The 25,623-nt window shown below is 46.3% G+C and overlaps 1 protein-coding gene across 1 annotated transcript in view; it reads left to right on the forward strand.

The window, feature by feature from the left end:
* Positions 1-25,623, forward strand: part of LOC119975530 (zinc-binding protein A33-like) — a 556,168-nt gene that overhangs the window by 217,954 nt on the left and 312,591 nt on the right. Inside the window, exons 40-43 of the mRNA XM_038815321.1 lie at positions 313-339; positions 4,142-4,177; positions 5,011-5,031; positions 15,610-15,633. Coding sequence (XP_038671249.1) covers positions 313-339; positions 4,142-4,177; positions 5,011-5,031; positions 15,610-15,633 — 108 coding nt within the window. The remainder of the gene's footprint in view (positions 1-312; positions 340-4,141; positions 4,178-5,010; positions 5,032-15,609; positions 15,634-25,623) is intronic.

Genomic DNA, 25,623 nt, shown 5'->3' on the forward strand with positions numbered 1-25,623 from the left:
TATTTCGGCGCGACGTCCTTTAAGAATCGCGAATGTTCAGATGATGAATTGTCCTGGAATTAAACCGTGCCCAATCTTGCAACATTATGTCAATGTTCGGCAAAAATAAGTTCTAATCGGGTGTAGAAAATGTCAATCATGGTCAAGCATGACATTGGGATGGCGGCATAGAGGGGTGCACAGTTAATCAATCTGCATTCATAATGTTAAAAGTATGGATCCATCTTAATAATTAATATTGCTCAAAGTCTTTCAAATATATCAGTTTAACGAAGAGAGACCATAATCGTTGCAATGCCATTTACCTTACAGTGAGACAGCTCTTGCAAAAGACTGCAGGTAAATGACCCAGAGGCCTAGTTAAGCCAGAGTGACGAATCCCACTCGCTTTTGTTTGGCTAAGAGTCTCGAATTCCTTGAGAAAGCATCGGAATCCCACCTTTTTTCTCACCGTAATTGATATTTTGCAATTTTTTGGAAAGATTCTGCATGCAGTATTGATATAAATGGTTCAGTTAATTTTCACTTAGGAGGCAGATATCAGTTCAGTAAACATTGGTATTGAGGTTGACTATGTGGGGTTCGTGTGATTCTGCATTTCTAGAGAGAGGGGCGATGATGGGTGTCCACCATCACCGGGAATCGTTACACGGACACAAAACTTGCTGAGAATCGGGAAACGAGATTCTCATCAGCGACATCTTTGGCCGTGGCCCTTGCGATCCACTTTTCTCACTGCAAGCGCAGCCCCGCCCGTGGGTTTCCCCGGGGTGTCGGTTGACTTCAATGGAAAATTGAAATACAAATGCTGGGGGAGTATAGAATCCTGTGGTCAGCGAACAGTGCGCTGCCAAGAAACACACAGCTAGGAAAAAGGAGAATCCAGCCCTTGTTTCCCAATTTTCCCCACCACTCGCCGGTGAGGTAACCAGGTTTGCGCCCTCAGGACGAGAAGCATGCTTTGCACACGCTTTAATATAATTTATGAATCCCCAAGCATGATGATAGTCACAAAAACCTCAATGCTGCAGTTAGCCTGGAGGAATATAGAGTGTGCAGAAATCAAGTTGAAAGGGGAAATAAGGAAATCAAAGGTAATGCATGTAAAGTTATTAGAAAGCAATGTTAACGAGACCCCAAAGATGTTTTAACAGTAAATAAAGACCAGAGGCTTGTTAGATTAAAAAGTGGAACCCATCAGAGGTAAAGAGAGAAATTGTGTGAAGATGCAGTGGATATGGAAAGAGTTTCAAATGATTTTTTTTGCCACCATTTTGCCATTCACAAAGGAAAGGAATGGTGTGGATCGAGTAATCCAAGAGGAGCAATGTTAAACATTGGACAAAATAATCATAACGGGAGAGGAAGTATTAGAGGTGTTGGAATCCTGCAAAGTAGATAAGTCACCTGGGCCCAATTGATTGGTTCCTCAGATATTGCAACTGGTTAGAGAGCAAATAGCAAATGCTCTCAGAATAAATTTCCAACATTCACTGGACAGAAGGGAGGTGCCAGGGAACTTGAGGAATGAAAATATGGTTCCATTGCTTTAGAAGGGTATGAAGTAAATCTGAAACAACTGTAGACTGGTTAGTCTTACTTCATGGTGGGAAAATTGTTAGAATCAATCATCAGAGGTCGAATAACCTTTCACTTCGAAAGGCATGGACCAGTCAGGGATAGTCACTGTGGCGCTGTTAAGGGAAGTTCATGCCTTAAAGGTTTTACTGAATTCTTTGAGGAAGTGACAAGGAGGATTTATAACGGTTGTGCAGTGGATGTTGGCTACATGGATTTTAGCAAGGCATTTGCAAGGCCCCACATAATGACTGGTCAAAAAGTAAAATATCATGGGATGCAGGGTAATGTAGGGAATTAGATCCAACGTTAGCTCAGAAACAGGAAACATAGTGGAACGGTCGATGGCTGCCCTTGCGAATGGAAAACTTTTCCAACTGGCATTCCGCCGAGCTCAGTGTTGGGATCTCTGCTGTTTATTTGATAGATTAACGATTTGGATTTGAAAGTTCGGGCAGGATTGGGAAATTTTCAAAAGCCACAAATATTGGCCGTGAAGTGGATAGTGTCGAGGATAGCTGTCACCACCAAAATTATATCGATTAGTTGCTGGAGTAGGCAGGAAAGTGGCAGATGGAATTAATCTCTGGTAAATGTGAGGTAATGTATTAGAGAGGTCTAACAATAAAGGGGAATACACAATAAGCGGGAAAAGACTGAACTAGGTAGATGAAGTAAGAAATCTTCGTGTGCAAGTGCACAGGTCCTTAAAGATAACAGTGCAGGTAGATAAGATCGTAAACAAGGTCTGTGGAATTCTCTCCCTCACTGGCAGAGGTATCGGATACAAAGTCGCGATATAATGATAGAACTATATAAGACAGTAGTGAGGCGACAACTAAAGTGTTGTCTGCGACTCTGGTAATCCGTACTGGAAGGATGGAATTGCGCTGGAGAGAATCCAGATAAGATTTATTGAAATGTTGCCAGGGCTTGAGAATTGGAACTACGAGGAAAGATTGGAGAGTTTGGAGATGTTTTCTTTGGAAGAGAAAAGGCTGAGTGGTGACATGATTGAGGTGGACAAAATGTTGAGAGGCAGAGAAAGAGTAGACAGGAGGAACCTCTTTCCAGTGGTTGACTTCAAAAAACAGGAGTCATAGATTCAAGCTAATTCTTAAGGGAACATAAAGAAAATCATTAGTGTCATACGTGTCTGGAATTCACTACCTTGGTGGATGGAAGAGGCTAAGACCCAAAACTCTTATAAAAAGTAACTGGACCTACACCTTAAGTGCTGTAAACTGCAGTACGTGGGACCGTGTGCAGGAATATGGGATTAGAAAGGGCACCTGGGTGTCTTTGGGTCGGAATGGACGCGATGGGACGAATGGCTTCCTTCCGTGCTATGTTATGTTTATAGTTTTACGGTATTTCAATGATACCCCTCACTGAATATTCAAACCTCACCGCTATTTAGAAACGTGAATCAGTCGAGGGATTTCCCCCTTCGGGCAAAGATAAGCATACTGCCCAAGAAGATGGAAATGCCAGTGGAAGAAAGGCATGCTCTGCAATGCAGCAAGGCACAGTTTGGCACTGCCAGCGCGTCAGATGGCTGTGCGAGGGAGTCCCGGTGGCAATGTTTATTGGGGGTGGAGAAGTCGGGTTCTGATGCCGGTGAAGTGAGTTAGGATACTGATGCTTCTGGTAGTGGGGGGAAGAGGGGCGGGGTGGGGGCATGGGGAGCGGTGACCGGAAGAGCCGTATGCTAATGTTAAAAGTACAGGAACCATTCCCCCCTACTCTCCCCACGTTTGTAGTCCAAGTGTCGATGGCGTGGAAGGTTGCTCGAAGGGCTGTTTAGGGCACCGTTTGTGTAGGATGCCCGATATCTGTGCAGCCTGCCCCTCCAGTTCCTTTAGACCTTCCTCCACCACAGTAACGACGCTGTCTGATTTTTCTTTCATAAACCTCAAGATCTAAAATTCGGCTGAGCAGCTGCAGAGCTTCACGCCGCCGGTTTTCAATGAAAGCCTCACACTCTGAAAATATATGGGACCATTCTGCCCAAAATCGTCTATTGTCTTGGTGTGTGTGGTACTTGAAATGCATTTGTCCGATTTGGGATATTATCCACGCCATGCTACATGTGGGCACGGGCTACTTCAGCACCTCGGGAGGTATGAAGAGTACTGAATACTGTGGAATCATCCGCAAAGATGTTTTGTCCTGTCTTTATGTTTTTGGAAAAGAGTGTCATGATTAAGCGAAATTAAAAGACAAACCTGCTTCCTGTATCAAATTACTTTTATGTTCTGCTGTTTATTCACCATTTTTTGAAACTGTTAATGACCATACGACTGAAATTTTTGTGCTGCATATTTCGATTCTGTGATTCTACTTGCAATTTAATGCTTTCGAAACGATCTCAAATGTATTTACTCAATGCCGCCCTTCGCCGTGCAGAGGTTATTAATTATTACGGTGGACTTTATAATGTTGGTCTGTTTCCATGTTTTCCTAAGTAGAGGGAATGATTTATATAGTTTGATTAACCACAATTCACTAGTACAAATTCAAAAGGAAATGTTAACGTCCTTATTCTGATTTGTTTTTACAGAAATTAACGCACTACAAGGAACAGGCACCACACTAGGTTCGCAAAAGATTATATTTTTTGCCTGCCTTTCCAAGGTACATGTTGCTTGCATTGCACGTTTATTTGTGCGTATATTTCCCATTTTAGGTCATCTTTTTTTTTTTATTTTAATTTTTTTTTAAATTTAGATTAGCCAATTATTTTTTCTAATTAAGGGGCAATTTAGCGTGGCCAATCCACCTACTCTGCACATTTTTGGGTTGTGGGGGCGAAACCCACGCAGACACGGGGAGAATGTGCAAACTCCACACGGACAGTGACCCAGAGCCGGGATCGAACCTGGGACCTCAGCGCCGTGAGGCGGTTGTGCTAACCACTAGGCCACCGTGTTTAGGTCATCTTTAACGTTTGTCGTTTTGACTCATTCGTTTACAAAATATTAGACTGCACTGTAACGATGCTATTCAGAATCAATTTTCAGATGACAAAATTTTCTCATGTTATTGTCATCTTGATAAAGAAAGCTGTTTATTTATAATTGTGTGCTAATCAGCATTGGTGGTAAAGGTATACAAAATGATGAAAGAGTGCATCCGCACATACTTTCGTAGACCACCAGATCTCGGGATATTCCACATTGCCTTTCGAAGTTTCTCTGTTGAAGTTTCTCCCAAAATCAGAAAGCAAGCGTTAGCTTGGTGCAATCGAGATGGAGCATCAAAATGTAACCATTGGAAGAAATAGAAAATGTTCTTCTAATTACAAGTGTTTCTTTATTGCTTGTTGCTTGCTTCATTTCTTTGTTTATTTATTTCCTTCCTCTCCTTCATGTTTCTTCTTTCATCCTTCTCAACATAACATTATTACGTTTATGTCATTCTACATTCCAGGTCCAACAGGGAAAACAAGAGGTAAAACAAAACTTGCACTGCTTCATTATTTTTTTAAGACATTGTATGAATGCTTTACTGTGTTCATAATAACAAAAGACACAGGTGCAGATATAAACATAGTTCAATGCGTAACACACTCCTCATCTCCCACAGATCTCCCCTAAGATAGACCGACATTGTCTAACTCCCACTCCCCTAATTTCCCCCTTACTCCCTACCCACCCCCCCCCCCCCTTGTTGAATCTGTTGACAGTTCAATTTTCTCCGAAGAAATCGATAAACGGCTGCCAGCTCTGAATGAACCCTAATAATGAACCTCTCAGGGCGAACTTGATTTTCTCAAGCCTGAGAAACCCAGCCATGTCACTAACCATACCCTTGCTTTCGTGGGATTCGAGTCCCTCCACGCTAGTAAGAGCCGTCTCCGGACTCCCAAAGAGGCAAATGCAAAATCATCAACCTCTCTCGCCCCCCAGACTTCCGGGTCTTCTGCCACTCCAAAATTCGCCACCTCTGGACTCGATGTAACCCTCACCTTTAACACCCTGGACATGACATCTGCAAATTTCTGCAAGAACCCCCTGAGCTTCGGGCATGTCAAAATATGTGGACATGATTTGCGGGCTCTCCTGCACGTCGCCCACACCTCTCCTCTACCCTCAAAAATTCTTGCTCACCCGTGCCACCATTATGGGTGAATTGTATCAGGCTGAGCCTGGCCCATGATGAGGACGTATTGACTCTGCTCATGGCATCCTCCCTAGACCCACCTCTAACTCCTTTCCCAGGTCATCTTCCTATTTGCGTTTTGTGTCCACTATCTGGGAATCCCCCCACTCCATGAGTTGTTTGTAAATTTCCAATACATTCCGCTCCCCCACCACCATTCTAGAAACTACCTTGTCCTGTACCCCCTGTGGCGGAAGGAGCAAAAAGGTAAAAACCGGCCTTTGCACAAAATCCTTTACCTGGAGATATCTGAACGCATTCCCTCCAGGCAATTCAAACTTCACTTCCAGATGCTCCCAACGGGGAAAAGTCCCATCAATAAACAGATTTCCCAGCCTCTCAGTACGCGCTATCTGCCACTTCCCAAACCCCCATCCATCATCTCCGGCACAAACCGGTGATTACCACAGATTGTGCCCACACCAACACTCTCTCTACTCTCATATGCTTCCGCCATTGCCCTCCGACTTTCAGGGCCGCCAGCATCACTGTGTTTATGGAGTACCGGGCCGGCAAGAACCAATGCCCCAATCTGTGCCCGTGCATAATGGGACCTCCACTCGCTCCCACAACGACTCTCTCCAACTCCCCACTACCTAATAATGCCTACATTCGCCGCCCAGTAGTAGTTCCGAAAGTTGAGCAGTGCCAGCCCTCCCTCCCTTCGGCTCCGCTCCAGCAACACTTTCTTTACTCGGGGTTTTACCCGCCCACACAAACCCAGAAAGCACCGTGTTTAGCCGCTTAAAATGCCTTTGGAATAAAAATAGGAAGACACTGAAAAACAAACAAATATCTTCCGAGAACCATCACCGATACGGTCTCTACCCTCCATGCCAGTGACAGTGGGAGCATATCCTACCATCGAAAGTCCTCCTTCATTTGTTGGATTAATCGGCCCAGATTCAATGTGTGGAGCTGCTCCCACCTCCTTGCTCCCTGAATACCCTGGCAACGCAAACTACCTCCCACCACGTTAAACGGCAAATCTACCTGCCTACTCTCCTGCCCTCTCGCTTAGATCGTGCTCACCTCACTTTTACTCATATTCAACTTGTCCCCCAGGTCCCTGGCCACATTCCCCTAAGAGACACATAATCTCCGCCATTTCCGCCAACCGGTTGGAAATATTTAGGAGTAGGCCGTCTGTATATAGCAAGACACTGAGTCCCCCCCCCCCCCCCCCCGCAACCCACGCGGACGAGCCCCTTCCAGTCCTTTGACGCTCTCAGCGCCATCGCCAATGGTTTATAGCCAAGGCAAACAACACCTGTGAGAGGGGACATCCTTGCCTTGTTCCCTGGTGCAATCTAAAATAGTCCCACCTAACCCGGTTCATCCACACTCTCGCCATCGGTGCCTGGTACAGCAACCGAACTCTGTCAATAAAGCTCTGCTGAAACCCAAACCATCCCAGGATCTTCCACAATGAAATGCATTCCACCTGGTCGAAGGCCTTCTCTGCGTCCATAGTGACAACAACCTATGGCTCCCTCCCCTCAGAGGGCATCATGATCATATTCACGAGCATTCTAACATTGGCTGTTAACTGGCTACCCTTAACAAACCCCGTGTGGTCTTCCCCTATTACCCCTGGGACACTATCCTCGAGGCCATGACTTTGGTCAACAATGTGGCATCAACATTTAATAAGGAGATTAGTCTGTATGACTCACATTGCTCGGGATCCTTCGCCCGCTTCAGAATCAATGACATCGAGGCTTGTGACATTGTTGGGGGACGAACACCCCTCTCCCTTGCCTCAGTAAATGCCCTTAGCAGCCGTGCACCCAAGCATCCCAGAGAACTTCATGGAAAATTCCACTGGGTAGCCTTGCCCGACTGCATGGCCTCCAATCCCTCTGGCGTTTCTACAATCCCGATCGGGGCTCCCAGTCCCTCCACTGGCCCTTCCTCCACCTTCGGAAACTTCAACCTTTCCAAGAACTCCCTCATCCCCTCCACCCCAGATGGGGGCTTTGACTCATACAACCGACTGTGAAACGCCTTTCAGACACCGTTCACCCGCGTTGGGTTCAGTACCAAGTTTCCTCTTCTGTCCTTCATTCTTCCCATCTCCCTGGCCGCCTCCCTTTTCCTGAGCCCATGTGCTAGCATGCTACTGGTCTTCTCGCCCCTCGCGCCTTCCTCAACTGCCCCACCACCTTCTCTGCAGGTAGCAGCCCAAACTCCATCTGCAGCTTCTGCCACACTTTCAACAATCCTGTTTCCGGGGCTCCAGAATATCTTCTATCCACTTGGAACATCTCCATAATCCAACTTATCCGTCTCGGCCCTTTCCACCTTCTTCCTATGAGCCCATATCGGAATTAGCTCCCCCACACCACCGCCTTCAGCGCTTCCCACAACATTGCTGCCAAAATGTTCCCCGTATCATTTATATCCAAATAATTTTGGATGGCCTCCCCTACCTGTCCGCACACCACCTCATCGGCTAACAGTCCCACATCCAGTCTCGAATGCGGGCGCTGACCTCTCTCCTTGCTCAACCATAAGTGCACACAGTGTGAGGCATGGCCCAACACAACAATTGCCGAATACTCGGCATCCACCACACCCGACAGCAAAGCCTTGTGCAAAACAAAAAAAAACATTCCGGGAGTACACTTTGTGAACCTGGAGAAAAGAAAACTCCTTCACTCTTGGCCATCCAAACCTCCACGGATCTACACCAGCAACGCCCCCCCCCCCCCCCCCACTATCACGCTCTATATGTTCCATAAACCTTTTTAACTCCTTCGACGTGTATGGCACCCTATCTGTCCTTGATCTCGACCAATCTAACCTCGGTTCAATAAGAGTGTTAAAGTAGCTTCCCATGGTCAACCGATGTGAGTCCAACCCTGCTCTTCCACAACACCCGCCTCATAAACTCCGCGTCATCCCAGTTTGTGCATAATTATTTACTGAGACCATCAGCAGTGCCTCCAACGTCCCACACCATAATACACATACACTCCGAATCCGCTACTATGCTCCCTACCTCAAACGAAACTCGCTTATTAATCAAGATCGCAACACACCTACTTTTAGAATTCAGCCCCGACTTAAATACCTGCTCGATCCAAACCTTCGTCAGCCTGGTCTGATCCACCACCCTCGGGTATATCTCTTGTAACATTGTCACGTCTGCCTTCAGCCTCTCCAGACGCGCAAACACACGAACCCTCTGGACCGGCCCATTCAGCCCTCTCACATTCCGTGTGATCAGCGTAGTTGGAGGGTGTCCTCCTCCCCCGCCCCCTTCCAATCAACTATCACCATTCATAGGCCAGCTCCGGCCCGCGACCCGCGATTCCTCAGGCCCACCCTCGGTTATCTACCGTCATCAACTTCCCATTTGTCTTCAAACGCGTCCCTCCACTGTCAGCAGAACAGTTCCGCCTCCCAACCCCTTTCCCTCCCTAACAAAACAACAATCTCAACCCCCCATAACAAATAAGTCACATGCTCGCCCCACCCCACTGCGCGCCCGTGAGCTCGCCCGCCCAGTTAGCCTGGCAGCACTGGTCCATGGCGCCAAGCATTCTAGCCCCCACTAGATAGCGCTGTGGCTTCAAGGCGCCTGGGTCCCAGGTTCCAATACCCGCTGGGTCACTGTCTGTGCAGAGTCTGCACGTTCTCGCCATGCCTGTGTGGGTTTTCTCCGGGTACTCCGGTTTCCTCCAAAGACGTGCAGGTTAGGTGGATTGGCCATGCTAAATTGTCCTTTGTGTCCAAAAAGGTTAGAAGTTAGTGGGTTACGGGGAGAGGGAGTAAGTGAGGGCTTAAGTGGCTCGGTACATTCTCCTTGGGCTAAATGGCCTCCTCCTGCACTCTACATTCTATATTCTATGATTTCCCTCCCAGCAGCCCCCCCCCCTTCCCCTCCCCCCTCCCCCCACCACCACCACCACCCCCTCTGGGACATACATATGCAAAACATAAGAATCCCAAACGAATACAAAGAAGAAAGTTCAGCCCACCATCCCCAATTATAACAAAGTTAAGCCACATACAACACAGAGCCACGGCCCAAAACGTGGGACAAACCAATATATACAAAACCAAAAAGAAAAGAAATTAAGCAGCACAAATGCAGAATTACCCACCCCGATTTCAATGTCCTCCATCACCTGTCTTTCACAAAGAGTATCGCCTCCTCCGACGATGCGAAAAACAGTTCCTGACTTTCATAGGTGACCCACAAATGAGCTGGGTACAGTAGCAGGCCGAACTTCACCCCCTTCCTAAAGAGGGCCGATTTTACTTTGTTGAACCTCGCCCTTCTCAGCCAGTTCCACACCGAAGTCCTGGTAAATGTTCAGCTCATTGGCTTCCCGTTTGCAGCTCCTCGTCTGCCTTGCCCACCTTAAGATCTGTTCCTTGTCCAGGAACCGATTGAATCGCACACCCATAGCCCTCGGTCTCATTCAAGCGCTCTGTGTGCCCTGTCCAACTCCAAGGGCCTAGTAAACGCACCTTCTCCCATCAGCTTCCCGAGTATATGCACCACGTATCTCCTGTGTCCAATCACTCAACACATTCCGGAAGACCAACGATCCTCGAGTTCTCTATGCACAACCTGTTCTCCAAATCCTCCACCTTCTCTTGCAGCCTTTTCTGGTGGTCCCTCATCAGCCCAACTCCGCCTCCACCGTGGTGTGCTGGTCCTCGTGCTCAGCCACCGCCTCTTCCACCTTCTTGATCGCCTGTCCCTGTGCTCCACACGGTCAATCCCTGTCTTAACCGGCTCCAGGTACTCTTGCCTGCTGGAGGAAGTTCACCAGCTGCTCCGTTGACCACTGTGCCGGCGATCCCAGTCCCGCAGCCTCTGCCATGCTTTCCTGTGCCGCTAAATTCACTCCCTTCTTTGTCGAACAATCTCTTCTTTGCAGACCACTTCTGGTCCACGAATCAATAAACTGGTGGGGAATTCTTCATCTCTGCTTCGCCAGCATCCAAATTCCCCACACGTCGTGGGGAAAGTCCCAAATGTCCACCATGAGCGGGAGCTGCCAAGTAAGCGACCTCTCAATCCATCGCTGCCACCACAAGTCCTGCATTGTTTCATTATTAACACAGAAAGTTCCCCAGCAAGATTGCATGCCTGAAACTTACTGGATTTGCTATGATAGAATGGGCCACGTTCATGTCCAATGACTGTCCTAAATAGCTCCTGTGTCAGGGTGTGCGAATGCATCGCACTGACGTGTGATGGTACTTCAACGGGATATGGAGTTTTAAATACAAAAATAAATTGCTTGACATATTCGCAAGTCTCCATTACCCATGGGTGCAAAAGCCATCCATACTTCATGCGCTTCGGCTTTCTCCTTACATGAGCTACGATGAAATCCTTCTGCTTGTGCAGTCCACGTGTTTGTTCCGCGAACGTGTTTCCAGCTGTGATTGCCACTGTTTAAACAGTACCGAAACAATCTCCAAGATTATATAGATCGGCATTATTCAACAAGTCTCTTAGTGTGGGAGGAGGAAGCTTTAGTGATTTCAATTCATTTTAGAGAGGTCGTAAATAATTCTTGTTACTATGTGCTTAGCAGTCATAGTGATCGGAGAACATTTCGGGCACAATGTGGGTAAAATTGATCTAACACGAGAAATCTTCTAACTGTGTTGCATAATGTAAGGCCACATTAAAATAGTACTGGATACCACCTTTATGTAAAGAAACTGGAACCATTTTCATTATGAAAACCGTTTGGGGAGGGTTTAAACTAATGTGGCAGGGGGGTGGGAAACGATGCAGGAAGTTGCAAGGTAGTAAAACAGGGACAAAAGCAAAAGGAAGTAAGGGGAAAAGTGCAAGGCAGAGCAGACATAGTCAAAAATCAAAAAGGGCGACAGTACAAGGTACAGTGGCTGAGGGAAGCTCAGTGAATAGCCCCAGTAATACTAAAAGGAATAACTTTACCTGAATGCTCGTAGTATTCGGAATAAAGTAAATGAGTTGATGGCACAAATCATAGTGAATGACTATGATTTAGTGGCCATTACTGAAACATGGTTAAAGGATGGTCACGACTGGGAGTTAAATATGCGACGGTATCAAACTACTCGGAAGGACAGAGCGGATGGTAAGGGAGATGGTGTTGTTCTGTTATTTAAGGATGACATCCGGGCAATAGTAAGGGATGACATCGGTGCTATGGAGGATAAGGTTGAATCCATTTGGGTGGAAATCAGGAATAGTAAGGCGAAAAAGTCACTGATAGGAGTAGTCTATCGGCCACCAAATAGTAACGTTATGGTGGGGCAGGCAATAAACAAAGAAATAACTGATGCATGTAGAAATGGTACAGCAGTTATCATGGGGGATTTTAATCTACATGTCGATTGGTTTAACCAGGTCGGTCAAGGCAACCATGACGAGGAGTTTATAGAATTTATCCGCGATAGTTTCCTAGAACAGTATGGAATGGAACCTACGAGGGAACAAGCGGTCCTAGATCTTGTACTGTGTAATGAGACAGGATTGATTCATGATCTCATAGTTAGGGATCCTCTCGGAAGGAGCGATCACAATATGGTGGAATTTAAAATACAGATGGAGGGTGAGAAAGTAAAATCAAATACTAGTGTTTTGTGTTTAAACAAAGGAGATTACAATGGGATGAGAGAAGAACTAGCTAAGGTAGACTGGGAGCAAAGACTTTATGGTGGAACAGTTGAGGAACAGTGGAGAACCTTCCAAGCGATTTTTCACAGTGCTCAGCAAAGGTTTATACCAACAAAAATGAAGGACGGTAGGAAGAGGGAAAATCGACCGTGGATATCTAAGCAAATAAGGGATTGTATCAAATTGAAGGAAAAAGCATATAAAGTGGCAAAGATTGGTGGGAGACTAGAGGACTGGGAAATCTTTAGCGGCAACAGAAGGCTAAGAAAAAAAACTATAAAGAAGAGTAAGATAGAGTATGAGAGTAAACTTGCTCAGAATATAAAAACAGACAGTAAAAGTTTTTACAAATATATTTTTTAAAAGAGTGGCTAAGGTAAATATTGGTCCTTTAGAGGATGAGAAGGGAGTTTTAATAATGGGAGATGAGGAAATGGCTGACGAACTGAACAGGTTCTTTGGGTCGGTCTTCACAGTGGAAGACACAAATAAAATGCCAGCGACTGATAGAAATGAGGCTATGGCAGGTGAGGACATTGAGATGATTGTTATCACTAAGGAGGTAGTGATGGGCAAGCTAATGGGGCTAAAGATAGACAAGTCTCCTGGCCCTGATGGAATGCATCACAGAATTCTAAAGCAAATGGCTAAGGAAATTGCAGATGCACTAATGATGATTTACCACAATTCACTAGACTCTGGGGTGGTCCCGGTGGATTGGAAATTAGCAAACGTGACACCACTGTTTAAAAAAGGGGGTAGGCAGAGAGCAGGAAATTATAGGCCAGTGAGCTTAACTTCAGTAGTAGGGAAGATGCTGGAATCTATCATCAAGGAAGAAATAGCGAGGCATCTGGAAAGAAATTGTCCCATTGTGCAGACGCAGCATGGGTTCATAAAGGGCAGGTCATGCCTAACTAATTTAGTCGAATTTTTTGAGGACATTACCAGTGCAGTAGATAACAGGGAGCCAATGGATGTGGTATATCTGGATTTCCAGAAAGCCTTTGACAAGGTGCCACACAAAAGGTTGCTGCATCAGATAAAGATGCATGGCATTAAGGGTAAAGTAGTAGCATGGATAGAGGATTGGTTAATTAATAGAAAGCAAAGTGGGGATTAATGGGTGTTTCTCTGGTTGGCAATCAGTAGCTAGTGGTGTCCCTCAGGGATCCGTGTTGGGCCCACAATTGTTCACAATTTACATAGACGATTTGGAGTTGGGGACCAAGGGCAATGTGTCCAAGTTTGCAGATGACATTGAGAGGAGTGGTAAAGCAAAAAGTGCAGAGGATACTGGAAGTCTGCAGAGTGATTTGGATCGGTTAAGTGAATGGGCTAGGGTCTGGCAGATGGAATACAATGTTGACAAATGTGAGGTTATCCATTTTGGTAGGAATAACAGCAAACGGGATTATTATTTAAACGATAAAATATTAAAGCATGCCGCTGTGCAGAGAGACCTAGGTGTGCTAGTGCATGAGTCACAGAAAGTTGGTTTACAGGTGCAGCAGGTGATTAAGAAGGTAAATGGAATTTTGTCCTTCATTGCTAGAGGGATGGAGTTTAAGACTCCATCTTGTAAAAGGTGTTAGTGAGGCCACACCTGGAGTATTGTGTTCAGTTTTGGTCTCCTTACTTGAGAAAGGACATACTGGCACTGGAGGGTGTGCAGAGGAGATTCACTAGGTTAATCCCAGAGCTGAAGTGGTAGGATTATGAGGAGAGATTGAGTAGACTGCGACTGTACTCGTTGAAATTTAGAAGGATGAGGGGGGATCTTATAGAAACATTTAAAATTATGAAGGGAATAGCTATGATAGATGCGGGCAGGTTGTTTCCACTGGCGGGTGAAAGCAGAACTAGGGGACATAGCCTCAAAATAAGGGGAAGTAGTTTTAGGACTGAGTTTAGGAGAAACTTCTTCACCCAAAGGGTTGTGAATCTATGGAATTCCTTGCCCAGTGAAGCAGTTGAGGCTCCTTCATTACATGTTTTTAAGGTAGAAATAGATAGTTTTTTGAAGAATAAAGGGATTAAGGGTTATGGTGTTCGGGCCGGAAAGTGGAGCTGAGTCCACAAAAGATCAGCCATGATCTCATTGAATGGCGGAGCAGGCTCGAGGGGCCAGATGGCCTACTCCTGCTCCTAGTTCTTATGTTCTTATGAATGGGTTGCAGTCTAATTGAAACCAGGTGTGAACGCCCCCAGGGTATTCTCAAGAATATGAATAACTTGAGCCGAATGGCCTGCATATTATGGTCTTATGTTTCGCTCATACCAGATTGAGGAAACATGCTAATTCGAAGAAGACAAACTCATGAACATAAGAGCGGCCGATTGGACGACGCTGGAGTTGTGTTGCCGCCAAAAACGATGCCTTAAGTTCCTGTGTTGGGTACATTCAGTGCAGTAGGAGGCTATTCGACCTATCGAGTCTGCGCGGACCCACTTAAGCCCCCATTTCCACCGTATCCCTGTAATCCAATAACCCATACTAGCCTTTTTGGACACTAAGGGCAATTTAGCATGGCCAATCCACATAACCTGCAGGTTTTTGCACTGTGGGAGGAAACCGGAGCACCCGAAGGAAACCCACACAGACACGGGGAGAACGTGTGGACTCCACACAGACAGTGACCCAGCAGGGAATCGAACCTGGGACCCTGGCGCTGTGAAGCCACAGTGCTATCCACTTATGCTACCATGCTGCCCAACCGTAGGTTTATAAGGCCTGATCAAATAACTCGAATAACAACACCATTTTTCGAATTTATAACCCAAGGTTACATCGGTTTGCCGTTGTTAATTTTATCTAGCAGTTTATGCTGATCAATGGGTATTGGCTGGATTAATGTTGTTGTAACAGACACGAATATTCCAACATAAAGCTGGAACATGACTATTGAGCAGTTCCTCTCCTTCTCGTCCAAACTCTACACTGCTGAGATGAACGAAAATTGTTTTCTGCAACATGGGCTATTGTTGCAAATTTTCGCTCCCAGTATGCATGTTCAACTTGCTTTAACATTACAAAATTTAAAATTATTCTTCCACTGGCAAGGTTGGACTGTCTCTATGTGTATATCATTACGGCATTTTAAATCAAGTTGTGTGTATTCACATAGATATTTATGCATTTGTAGAGAAAATACCCCAATACATTTTTGTAGAATGTCAGGCACCGTATTATAAAGCTGAGTCTTGTGTTCTCTATCTTTTCACAGCCAGCACAGAGGAATTATACACAGGTATAAAAAAATATTGTGATCTACAGTTGATGGTTGCAAATGTTGGAGGAGCACTATTGTTATTGAGTGTTAGGGAGAACCATTGTTAACGTGTGATTTTGAAATGGCGGTCTGTGGAGAGAACTGATTCGGGGGGCATTTGACGGAAAAGGATTGGGAGAAAGTGGGAAAGATAACTCGATATGTGATTTTTCAAACTGCTTTCGAACCTCATGTCACGATTTGAGCCTTAGTTGATCAGCCACTTCCTTGTTTTCCCGATGTCAGTAAGAGATAATATGCTTTCTCGTGCTGTCGAAATCCCACGCTACTGTGGATCGCAGGATTTAGAATACATGCTATGCATCTTCAATGCCACGCTCATAATTTAATGGTGCCTACACGTGGTGTTTTGTTATATTCTCATGATGCACTGTTGTATTGATGTTGTATTTCAACATCAAGCACTGGTCTTCTGATTCCTGTGGCATTCCAGTGTTTTCCTGCAGAACAGAACGGATTACGTGTCCTAGTGTGTTTGTGCAGTGTAATGTTTCACATGACTATTATTTAATTGTTTAAAACTATAAGGGTTAAGTTCTTAAGCCAGAAAGCAATCGTATAAGTTATCAATTAAAGCTGTGGAAAGATTACTGGAGCACCTTGCAGAAATTTAAATGGGTAATTTTAAGCGTCGATGGATGACATTTAAACTTGAATGTTCCTCATGTGTTAGAGCAGGAGTAGGCAAGTTAGCACCTTAAGACCTTGGAGCTGTATGTGGGTAATGTATTAGCTTGTATAGAAGACTGATAAACCGGCAAAAGGCAGACGTCGGCATGAATAGGTATGTTTCTGATTTTAAAGATGTAACTAGAGGGGTGCCACAGATTTCGATCCTCGGGACCCAACTATTTACAATCCCTGTTAGTCACTTTGGTGCAGGGATAGAAGATTCTACAACCAAATTTGCAGATGACACTAAATTAGGGGGATAGTAAGTTGCAATGAGGAAATAATAAATTTACAGATGGAGATAGAGAAGTAAGATGAATGGACCAAAACGAGGCAGATGGAGCTTAACACGGATAAGTATCCATTATGCTCCTAAAAATGAAAATCCAACATAATCAAAATGAAAGAGACCTCGTAGTGCTTCAGTGCAGATAGATCTGGGTGCCCTGGGTCATACATCGCAGACAACCAGATGCTGGCACAGCAGGTAACAACAGCCTTTGGAGCTCAGGAATAGAATATAAAAGGAATATTCGTCACGTCGAATATGCAAGCTAGGCACTCATGAGAAACGAGTAACCGTCGAAATAGAACGGATTAACAGGATAATCACATTACCATCCATCCTGCGTTTTACACACAAGATGTATTTCTGCCACGTCCATTCAAATAAATGCATCCTTCCATGAAATTATAGAAAAATTATTATTTGCCAACTACGACACAATTCAATATTTCCTGCTGCCTATTCTAAGGAAGTTCAGTGAGCATATCTCCCCGAGTTGAACGTGTTTTCACATTCTCCACGATACTGATTGATGCGAGCCTGGTTCTGAAGGGAGAGACGTCTTTCCCTTCACCAGACAAAATGCAGAAATTCCAAATTTCAAACGGACACCAGAAACTTTTGTGACAGGAGAGAGAGGCTGATTGGTTACCAAGCCCAATCAATTGAACTGCAATCAAAACAGGCAATGTGCGATAAATTCAGCAGGTCTGGTAGCATTTATAGTGAAATAAACCGAGTTAACGTCTCGAGTCAATATGACCCTTAGGATCTTTAAAAGCTTTATATGGATTCGAAAAGTTAACTCTATTTTTCTCCAGAACTGTTGAGTTAAACCAGCATTTTCTGGCTGTATTGAAGATTTCTGGCATCCACCGTAGCTTGCTCTTGTTTAATTTAAGCTAATTCTGTTCAATGATATTTACATTCACTGGACGAACAACCGAAAGGCCCATAATCTATTTCACGAGCTTGCATGATCCCTTCTGGTAGTTACTCCATCATATTTTTTGCATTAATTCAAATTATGAAAACGTTTCTCAGGATTACCTAGTTGAAGCATCTCGAGCACAATGAGCAAAATGTGCAGCGGTACGAACGCAGCATGTTTTTGTTGCTCATATATCTCCACCTTTCACTTCCGGTGGCAACCATGGAGGAGTAGGTCGCACATTCGATAGCTCCCGCCTAGAACGGACTTTCGGACTTTTTCCCCGACTTTTCTCGGACTTGAGGGAATAGATCGGTGCAGTGGACAATATTAAGAAGGATTCACTCTCCAATGTATGGCTAATTGGACTAAGTGGCATGTGAAAAGACTCAGCCCAGATAGAGTGAAGCAGTCAGAGCTGGTACCGCTGCGCAGCATGGCGGACAGTCAGGACCAGGAAGCGGCGGCTGTGGTCTGAGGAGCAACAAATGAAGTTCTTTAAGGACTGTTTCGCTGAGCTGAAAAAGGAAATGCTGGACCCGATCATGGCTGCGGTCGATCAAATGGTGTTGAATCAGGCGGCCTAAGGGAAAGTGATACAAGAGATTCAGCTGAAGTTGTCCAGCCAAGAGGACTATCTATCCAGGTTGGTGCACAAGGTGGAGGTGTTAGATGGGCGCTAGACTAGAATGCAGGAGCAGCTGGATGACCTGAAGAGCAGGTCCAGGAGGCAGAACTTAAGGATTGCTGGCATCCCTGAAGGAACTGAAGGGTCGAACGCGGGAGCATATATGGGGGACATGTTGGAGACGCTGATGGGGCCGGGGCGTTTTCTGCCCCTCTGGATGTGGATGGAGCGCATAGAGCCCTCGCAAGGAAGCCGAAGGCGAATGACCTGCCAAGGGCAATGGTTGTGCGTTTCCACCGTTTTTCGGACAAAGAACTCGTCATGCGGTGGGCCAAGAAAGAGTGGAGCAGCAGATGGGAGAACAGCGAGGTGCACATCTATCAGGACCTGGGAGCGGAGCTGGCCAAGAGACCTTTGACAAAGAGTCATCGGACAAGAAACGTTAGCTCTTTTCTCTCCCTACAGATGCTGCCAGACTTGCTGAGATTTTCCAGCATTTTCCCTTTCGTGGCCAAGAGACCTGCTGAGTTCAATTGGGTGAAGGTGATCCTCTTCAAGAAGGGGATGAAATTCTAGATGCTGTATTCAGCACGGTTGTGGATTACGCATGAAGACCGGCATTTTAACTTTCAGACACCGGACGATATAAGTTAGAAGCGTCTTAAAGGACACTTAAGTATTGAAGAAGTTATGTGACGGTGGTTTGTAATCTTTGTAATTTTGTTTCGGCTCAAATAAGATGGTATGTAGTTTTGCGTTAAGTATTGGGCTGGGGTGGTGGATTGAGGGTGCTCTGTTTTGAAGGGATTTGATTTTAGGTGCTGTTGTGGGGGGGGGGGCTGCTTTGCTGACAGGGGGAACTATTATCGGGGGACAAATGGGAGATCGGGAACGGCTGCTGCTTGTGGGGGAGCTTGGGGAAGCATGGGGCACGGGCTCGTGGCTGGCCAAAAAAAGTTTATGGCTAGTCGGCGAGGTGGGGTGGCAGCCCCTCCCCCCCTCTACCCCGTCCAGGCTGATTACGTGGAGTGTGAGAGGGTTCAATGGGCCGGGCAAACGGGCTCGCATTTTCGCGCATTTAAAGGGGCTTAAGGCAGACGTAGCAATGCTTCAGGAGACACATCTAAAGATTATTGACCAGATGAGATTGAGAAAGGAGTGGGTTGGTCAGGTGTTCCACTCAGGGCTGGACTCAAAGACCAGGGCGGGTAGCGATATTGATCAGTAAGCGGGTGGCGTTTGAGGCTGGAAGAATTGTGGCTGAAAAGGGGGGTAGATATATAACGGTGAGTGTGAAGTTGGAGGGTGATGCTTATGAACGTATATGCGCTGAACTCGGACAATGTGGGATTTATCAGGCGAGTGTTAGGCAGGATCCCGGACTTGGAGTCTCACGTCCTGATCATTGGGTGGGGGGGGGGGGAGGGGTTGTAGACCCGTGGAGATTCGAGCGCCCCAGGGCAAAGGAGTTTTCGTTTTCTTTCTCATGCGTATAAATTGTACTGCCATATTCATATTTTGTTCTGAGCAGGACGCTAATTCTCAAGGTGGCGGGGATGGAATTTTTGGCAATTGAAGTCTCTGATCATGCCCTGCATTGGGTGGATTTGCGGTTGAGTGAGAAGAGAGGGCACTGCCCACTGTGGAGGCTGGTGTTGGGTTGTTAGCGGACAAAGCGGTCTGTGGTCGAATGAATAAGTCCATCCAGAATTACTTGGAAACAAATTAAACAGAGAGGTAGCAGCAGCTACGGTTTGGGAGGCTTTGAATGCAGTTGTGAGAGGTGAACTAATTTCGATTCGGTACCATAGAGGAAAGATGGAACGAGCAGAGAGGGAGATTAGTGGAGGGGATACTTCAAGTGGATAGGAGATAGGCAGACGGGCCTGACGCTGGGCTTCTGAGGGAGCGTCAGAAGCTACAGGCAGAGTTTGAGTTGTTGACCACGGGGAGAGTGGTGGAACAGTTGAGGAGGGCAAGGGGGGCCATTATCCGAATATGGGGAAAAGGCGAGTAGGATGCTGGCGCACCAGCGGAGGAAGAGAGAGGCAGCCAGGGAGATTGGGAGAGTAAGGAAAAGGGAGGATAACATGGTCTTGGACCTAGGGGGGTGAACGACATTTTAAAAGAATTTTTAAGCAAATTATATGAGTCGGAACCCCCGGCTGGAGTAGAAGGAATGAGGCAATTCCTAGATCAGTTGAAGTTTCCGAGGGTGGAGGAGAACCTGGAGGAGGGGCTGGCGACCCCGATTGAGGCAGAGGAAATTGTTAAAGGACTGAAGGCCATGCAGTCGGGCAAGGCTCCGGGGCCGGACGGTTACCCGGTAGAATTTTATAAGAAGTTCTCAGAGGTGTTGTGCCCACTGCTGATGAGGACCTTTAACGAGGCTAGAGAGAGGGGGATCCTCCCACAACGATGTTGCAGGCCTCGATTTCACTCATTCTTAAACGAGAGAAGGACCCAGAGCAATGTGAATCACATAGGCCGATTTCGCTTTTGAACGTATGTGGCAAGCTGATGGCTAAGATTTTGGCCACTAGGATAGAAGACTGCCTCCTGGAGGTGATGGGGATGACCACACTGGATTTGTTAAGGTAAGACAGCTCAATGCTAACGTCCACAGGCTTTTAAATATAATTATGATGCCCTCAGAAGGAGAGGAGGCGGAGGTGGTAGTTGTGATGGACACGGAGAAAGCTTTTGATCGGATGGAGTGGGAGTATGTATGGGAGACGCTGGGAAGTTTTGGGTTTGCTGAGGGCTTTATTGACTGGGTGTGATTGCTCTACCAGGTGCCGGTAGCAAGCATGTGCATGAACCGAACTTTAAGCTACGCCGAGGGTTGAGGCATGGGTGCCCCCTCTCCCCGTTGCTGTTTGCTCTGGCTATAGAGCAAACATGGCACTGAGAGCATCAAGGAATTGGCAGGGGCTGGTTCGGTGGGGGTGAAGCACCGGGTTTCACTGTACATGGACGATCTGCTCTTGTACATCTCGGACCCGGTGGAGGGGATGGACGAGGTTATGCAGATCTTGGGGGAATTTGGCAGGTTTTCGAGGTATAAATTGACCATGGGAAAAAGTGAATTGTTTGTGATCCAGGCAAGGGGGCAGGAGAGGAGACTGAAGAGCTACTGCTCAGGATGGTAGAGAGGAGCTTTCGCTGCGTGGGAATACAGGTGGCTCGGAAATGGGAGGCATTACACAGGTTCAACCTCACCCGGCTGGTAGAACAAATGGAAGGGGACTTTAAAGATGTGACATGCTCCTGCTATCGCTGGAGGGGAGAGTACAGACCGTGAAAATGATGGACCTTCCCAGGTTTTGTTTGTCTTCCAGTTCCTCGCCATATTAATCCCTAAGGCCTTTTTTAAGCATGTAAACAAGATTATTTTGGGCTTTGTATGGGCGAATGAAACCCCGCGAGTGAAGAAAATGTTGTTGGAGCGCAGTTGCGGGGAGGGCGTTGTTGCTGCCGAACTTCTGCAACTACTACTGGGCGGAGAATATAGCGATGATTAGGAAGTGGGTGGTGGGGGAGCGGTCCGCGTGGGAGTGGATGGAGGCGGCGTCATGCAAAGGCACCAGTTTGGGAACACTGGTAACGACACCTCTGCTGTTCTCGGCGGCCCGTTACTCCACTAGCCTGGTGGAGGTGGCGGCAGTGAGGATCTGGGGCAATGGAGGAGGTATAAGAAGGTGGAGGGTGCATTGGTATGGACCACGATTTGCAATAACCACAGTTTTGCACTGGGCAGGATAGATGGCGGGTTCCGGGTCTGGCAGAGAGCATAAATTAGACGGATGGGGGATCTATTCATAGACGGGAGTTTTTCCAGTCTGAAGGCGCTGGAGGACACGTTCAAGATGCCGCTGGGGAATGGGTTCAGATATTGGGAAGTGCGGGACTTTCTGAGGAAACATTCCCGCTGATGCCGCCACGGGGGATACATGACAGAGTAGTCTGTGGTATCTGGGTTGGGGAGGGGAAGGTGTCAGATGTCCATCAGGAGCTGTTGGAGGCGGTGGAAACCCTGGTGGACGAACTGAAGGGCAAGTGGGAGGAGGGGTTAGGTGACGAGTTTGAGGCGGGTCTGTGGGCGGCTCACCCTCAACAGGGTTAATTTCTCCTCATCATGTGCCAGGCTCATTCTAATACAGTGTGAAGTGGTACACCGGGCACATATGATGACGGTGAGGATGAGCACGTTTTTCCGGGTACGATAGATGTGTGAGTGTGCGGGAAGCCCAGCAACCTATATCCACATGTTTTGGGCATGCCCGAAGCTTGGAGGGTTCTGGCAGGGGTTTTCCAAGGCAATAGCCAAGGTGCTACATACTCGGGTGATGCCAAGTGCAGACGTGGCGACATTTCGAGTGACAGAAGATCCGTGTGTTCAGGGAGTGAAAGAGGCCGACGTTCTGGCCTTTGACTCCCTTGTAGCCCGAAAACAGATTATTTTAATGTGGAGGGACTCGAATTCCCCAGTGTGGAGATTTGGGTAAGTGGCATGGTTGAGTTTCTCAAGCTGGAGACAATTAAGTTTGCCTTGAGAGGGTCAATGCCAGGTTTCTCTTGGAGGTGGCAGCCGTTCGTCAACTTTCTCGGGGAAAATTAAAACGTCAGCAAAAGCAGAATTCTGAAGGGGGGGGGCGGGTAAGTCTGTTTTACCATGTTTATGTTCATGTTACTATTATTTGTTTTGTTATTGTCAGAAAAAATTTGCAAATACTTCAATAAAAATATTTTTAAAGAATCGCCATCTTTCAAGCGAAACTTACGTCAATGCACGACTATCTCTCCGCTTTCCCGTGCATATTCTTCTGATATGGCTCTGCGACAGAAAGATTAGAATGCTGAGATGTGGGCCATATTAATCCAAACAGCAAGTGAGAAGCTGGGAAATGGACCGGTTGAAACGTAGATTTTTGGCTCACTCGTTTTGCTATGGATAGTACATAAACGCGCCTCCGCTCTGAGCTTTTCGCTTCACACAGATAGAGTAACAGAAAATAATAAGTCTTCCAACTCAACCATCTTCTGTGCAATCTTGCTGCCGAAAAACTTTAAACCCGTGTTTTCATCCAAATACGTATTTATCATTTCTCCAATGCTTCTAAGTACCTTTCAGTTAAATTTTGTCAGCACTAACATCTTTCGCACAGATATATCAGTGATGTGATACACAATCAGCAAACTTGGAACTGTGCCGAGAAACAGGGTAGAACATTGGCCAATGGAATTTAACCCTGAAATGTGTGAGGTGATGCATTTTTGGAGGATTAACAAGACAAGAGCATACACAACAAATGGTAAGGCACGAGGAAGTACAGAGGGCAAGAGGCACCTTTGGGTTCGTGTCTAATGGTCTCTGAAAGCACAGGACATGCAAATAAGATAGTTAACAAGGCACATGAGCTACTTTGCCTTTATTAGGTGAGGAACATAATATTAGAGCAGGGAGGTTAAGGTGGGCTGTATGAACGCTCGTTGGGCCACACTACACTCTCGTGTGCAGCTCTACTCACCACACTATCAGGAGGATAGAATATAGAACATAGAACATTACAGCGCAGTACGGGCCCTTCGGCCCTCGATGTTGCTCCGACCTGTGAAACCATCTGAAGCCTATCTGACCTACACTATTCCATTTCCATCCATTCTCTATTCAGTGACCACTTAAATGTCCTTACAGTTGGCGAGTCTACAACTGTTGCAGGCAGGGCGTTCCACACCCCTACTACTCTCTGAGTAAAGAAACTGCCTCTATCTGTCCTATATCTACCACCCCTCAATTTAAAGCTATGTCCCCTCGTGTTGGTCATCACCATCCGAGGAAAGAGACTCTCACTGTCCACCTTATCTAACCCTCTGACTATCTTATTTGTCTCTATTAAGTCACCTCTCAGCCTTCTCCTCTCTAACGAAAACAACCTCAAGTCCCTGAGCCTTTCCTCGTAAGACCTTCCCTCCATACCAGGCAACATCCTAGTAAATCTCCTCTGAACCCTTTCCAAAGATTCCACATCCGTCCTATAATGTGGTGACCAGAACTGCACGCAGTACTCCAGGAGTGGCCGCACCAGAGTTATGTACAGCTGCAGCATGACCTTGTGGCTCCGAAACTGAATCCCCCTACTGATAAAGGCTAGCACACCATATGCCTTCTTAACAGCCCTATTAACCTGGGAGGCAACTTTCAGGGATTTATGTACTTGGATGCCGAGATCTCTCTGTTCATCTACACTACCAAGAATCTTGCCATTAGCCCAGTACTCTTCATTCCTGTTACTCCTTCCAAAGTGAACCACCTCACACTTTTCCGCATTAAACTCCATCTGCCACCTCTCAGCCCAGCTCTGCATGTTATCTATGTCCCTCTGTATCCTATAACATCCTTCAACACTATCCACACCTCCACCGACCTTCGTGTCATCTGCAAATTTACTAACCCATCTTTCTACACCCTCTTCCAGGTGATTTTTAAAAATGACAAACAGTAGTGGCCCCAAAACAGATCTTTGCGGTACACCACTAGTAATTGAACTCCAGAATGAACATTTGCCATCAACCACCACCCTCTGTCTTCTTTCAGCTAGCCAATTACTGATCCAAATCGCTAAATCACCTTCAATCCCATACTTCCTTATTTTCTGCACTAGCCTACCGTGGGGAACCTTGTCAAACGCCTTACTGAAATCCATATACACCACATCAACCGCTTAACCCTCATCCACCTGTTTAGTCACCTACTCAAAAAGCTCAATAAGGTTTGTGAGGCATGACCTACACTTCACAAAACTGTGTTGACTATCGCTAATCAACTTGTTCTTTTCAAGATGATTATAACCCCTATCTCTTATAACCTTTTCCAACATTTTACCCACAACCGAAGTAAGGCTCACAGGTCTATAATTACCAGGATTGTCTCTACTCCCCTTCTTGAACAAGGGGACAACATTTGCTATCCTCCAGTCTTCCGGCACTATTCCGGTCGACAAAGATGACATAAAGATCAAGGACAAAGGCTCTGCAATCTCCTCCTTGGCTTCCCAGAGAATCCTAGGATAAATCCCATCTGGCCCAGGGGATTTATCTATTTTTACATTTTCCAAAATTGCTAACACCTCCTCCTTGTGAACCTCAATTCCATCTAGCCTGGTCGACTGAACCCGAGTATTCTCCTCGACATTGTATTTCTCCAGTGTAAGCACTGACGAAAAATATCCATTTAACGCTTCCCCTATCTCCTCTGATTCCACCCACAGCTTTCCACTACTATCCTTGATTGGCCCTAATCTTACTCTAGTCATTCTTTTGTTCCTGATATACCTATAGAAAGCCTTAGGGTTTTCCTTGATCCTATCCGCCAACGACTTTTCGCGTCCTCTCCTCGCTCTTCTTAACTCTCCCTTGAGGTCCTTCCTG

The sequence above is a fragment of the Scyliorhinus canicula genome, chromosome 13 (genome assembly GCF_902713615.1).
Source record: "Scyliorhinus canicula chromosome 13, sScyCan1.1, whole genome shotgun sequence".
Classification (NCBI taxonomy): domain Eukaryota; kingdom Metazoa; phylum Chordata; class Chondrichthyes; order Carcharhiniformes; family Scyliorhinidae; genus Scyliorhinus; species Scyliorhinus canicula.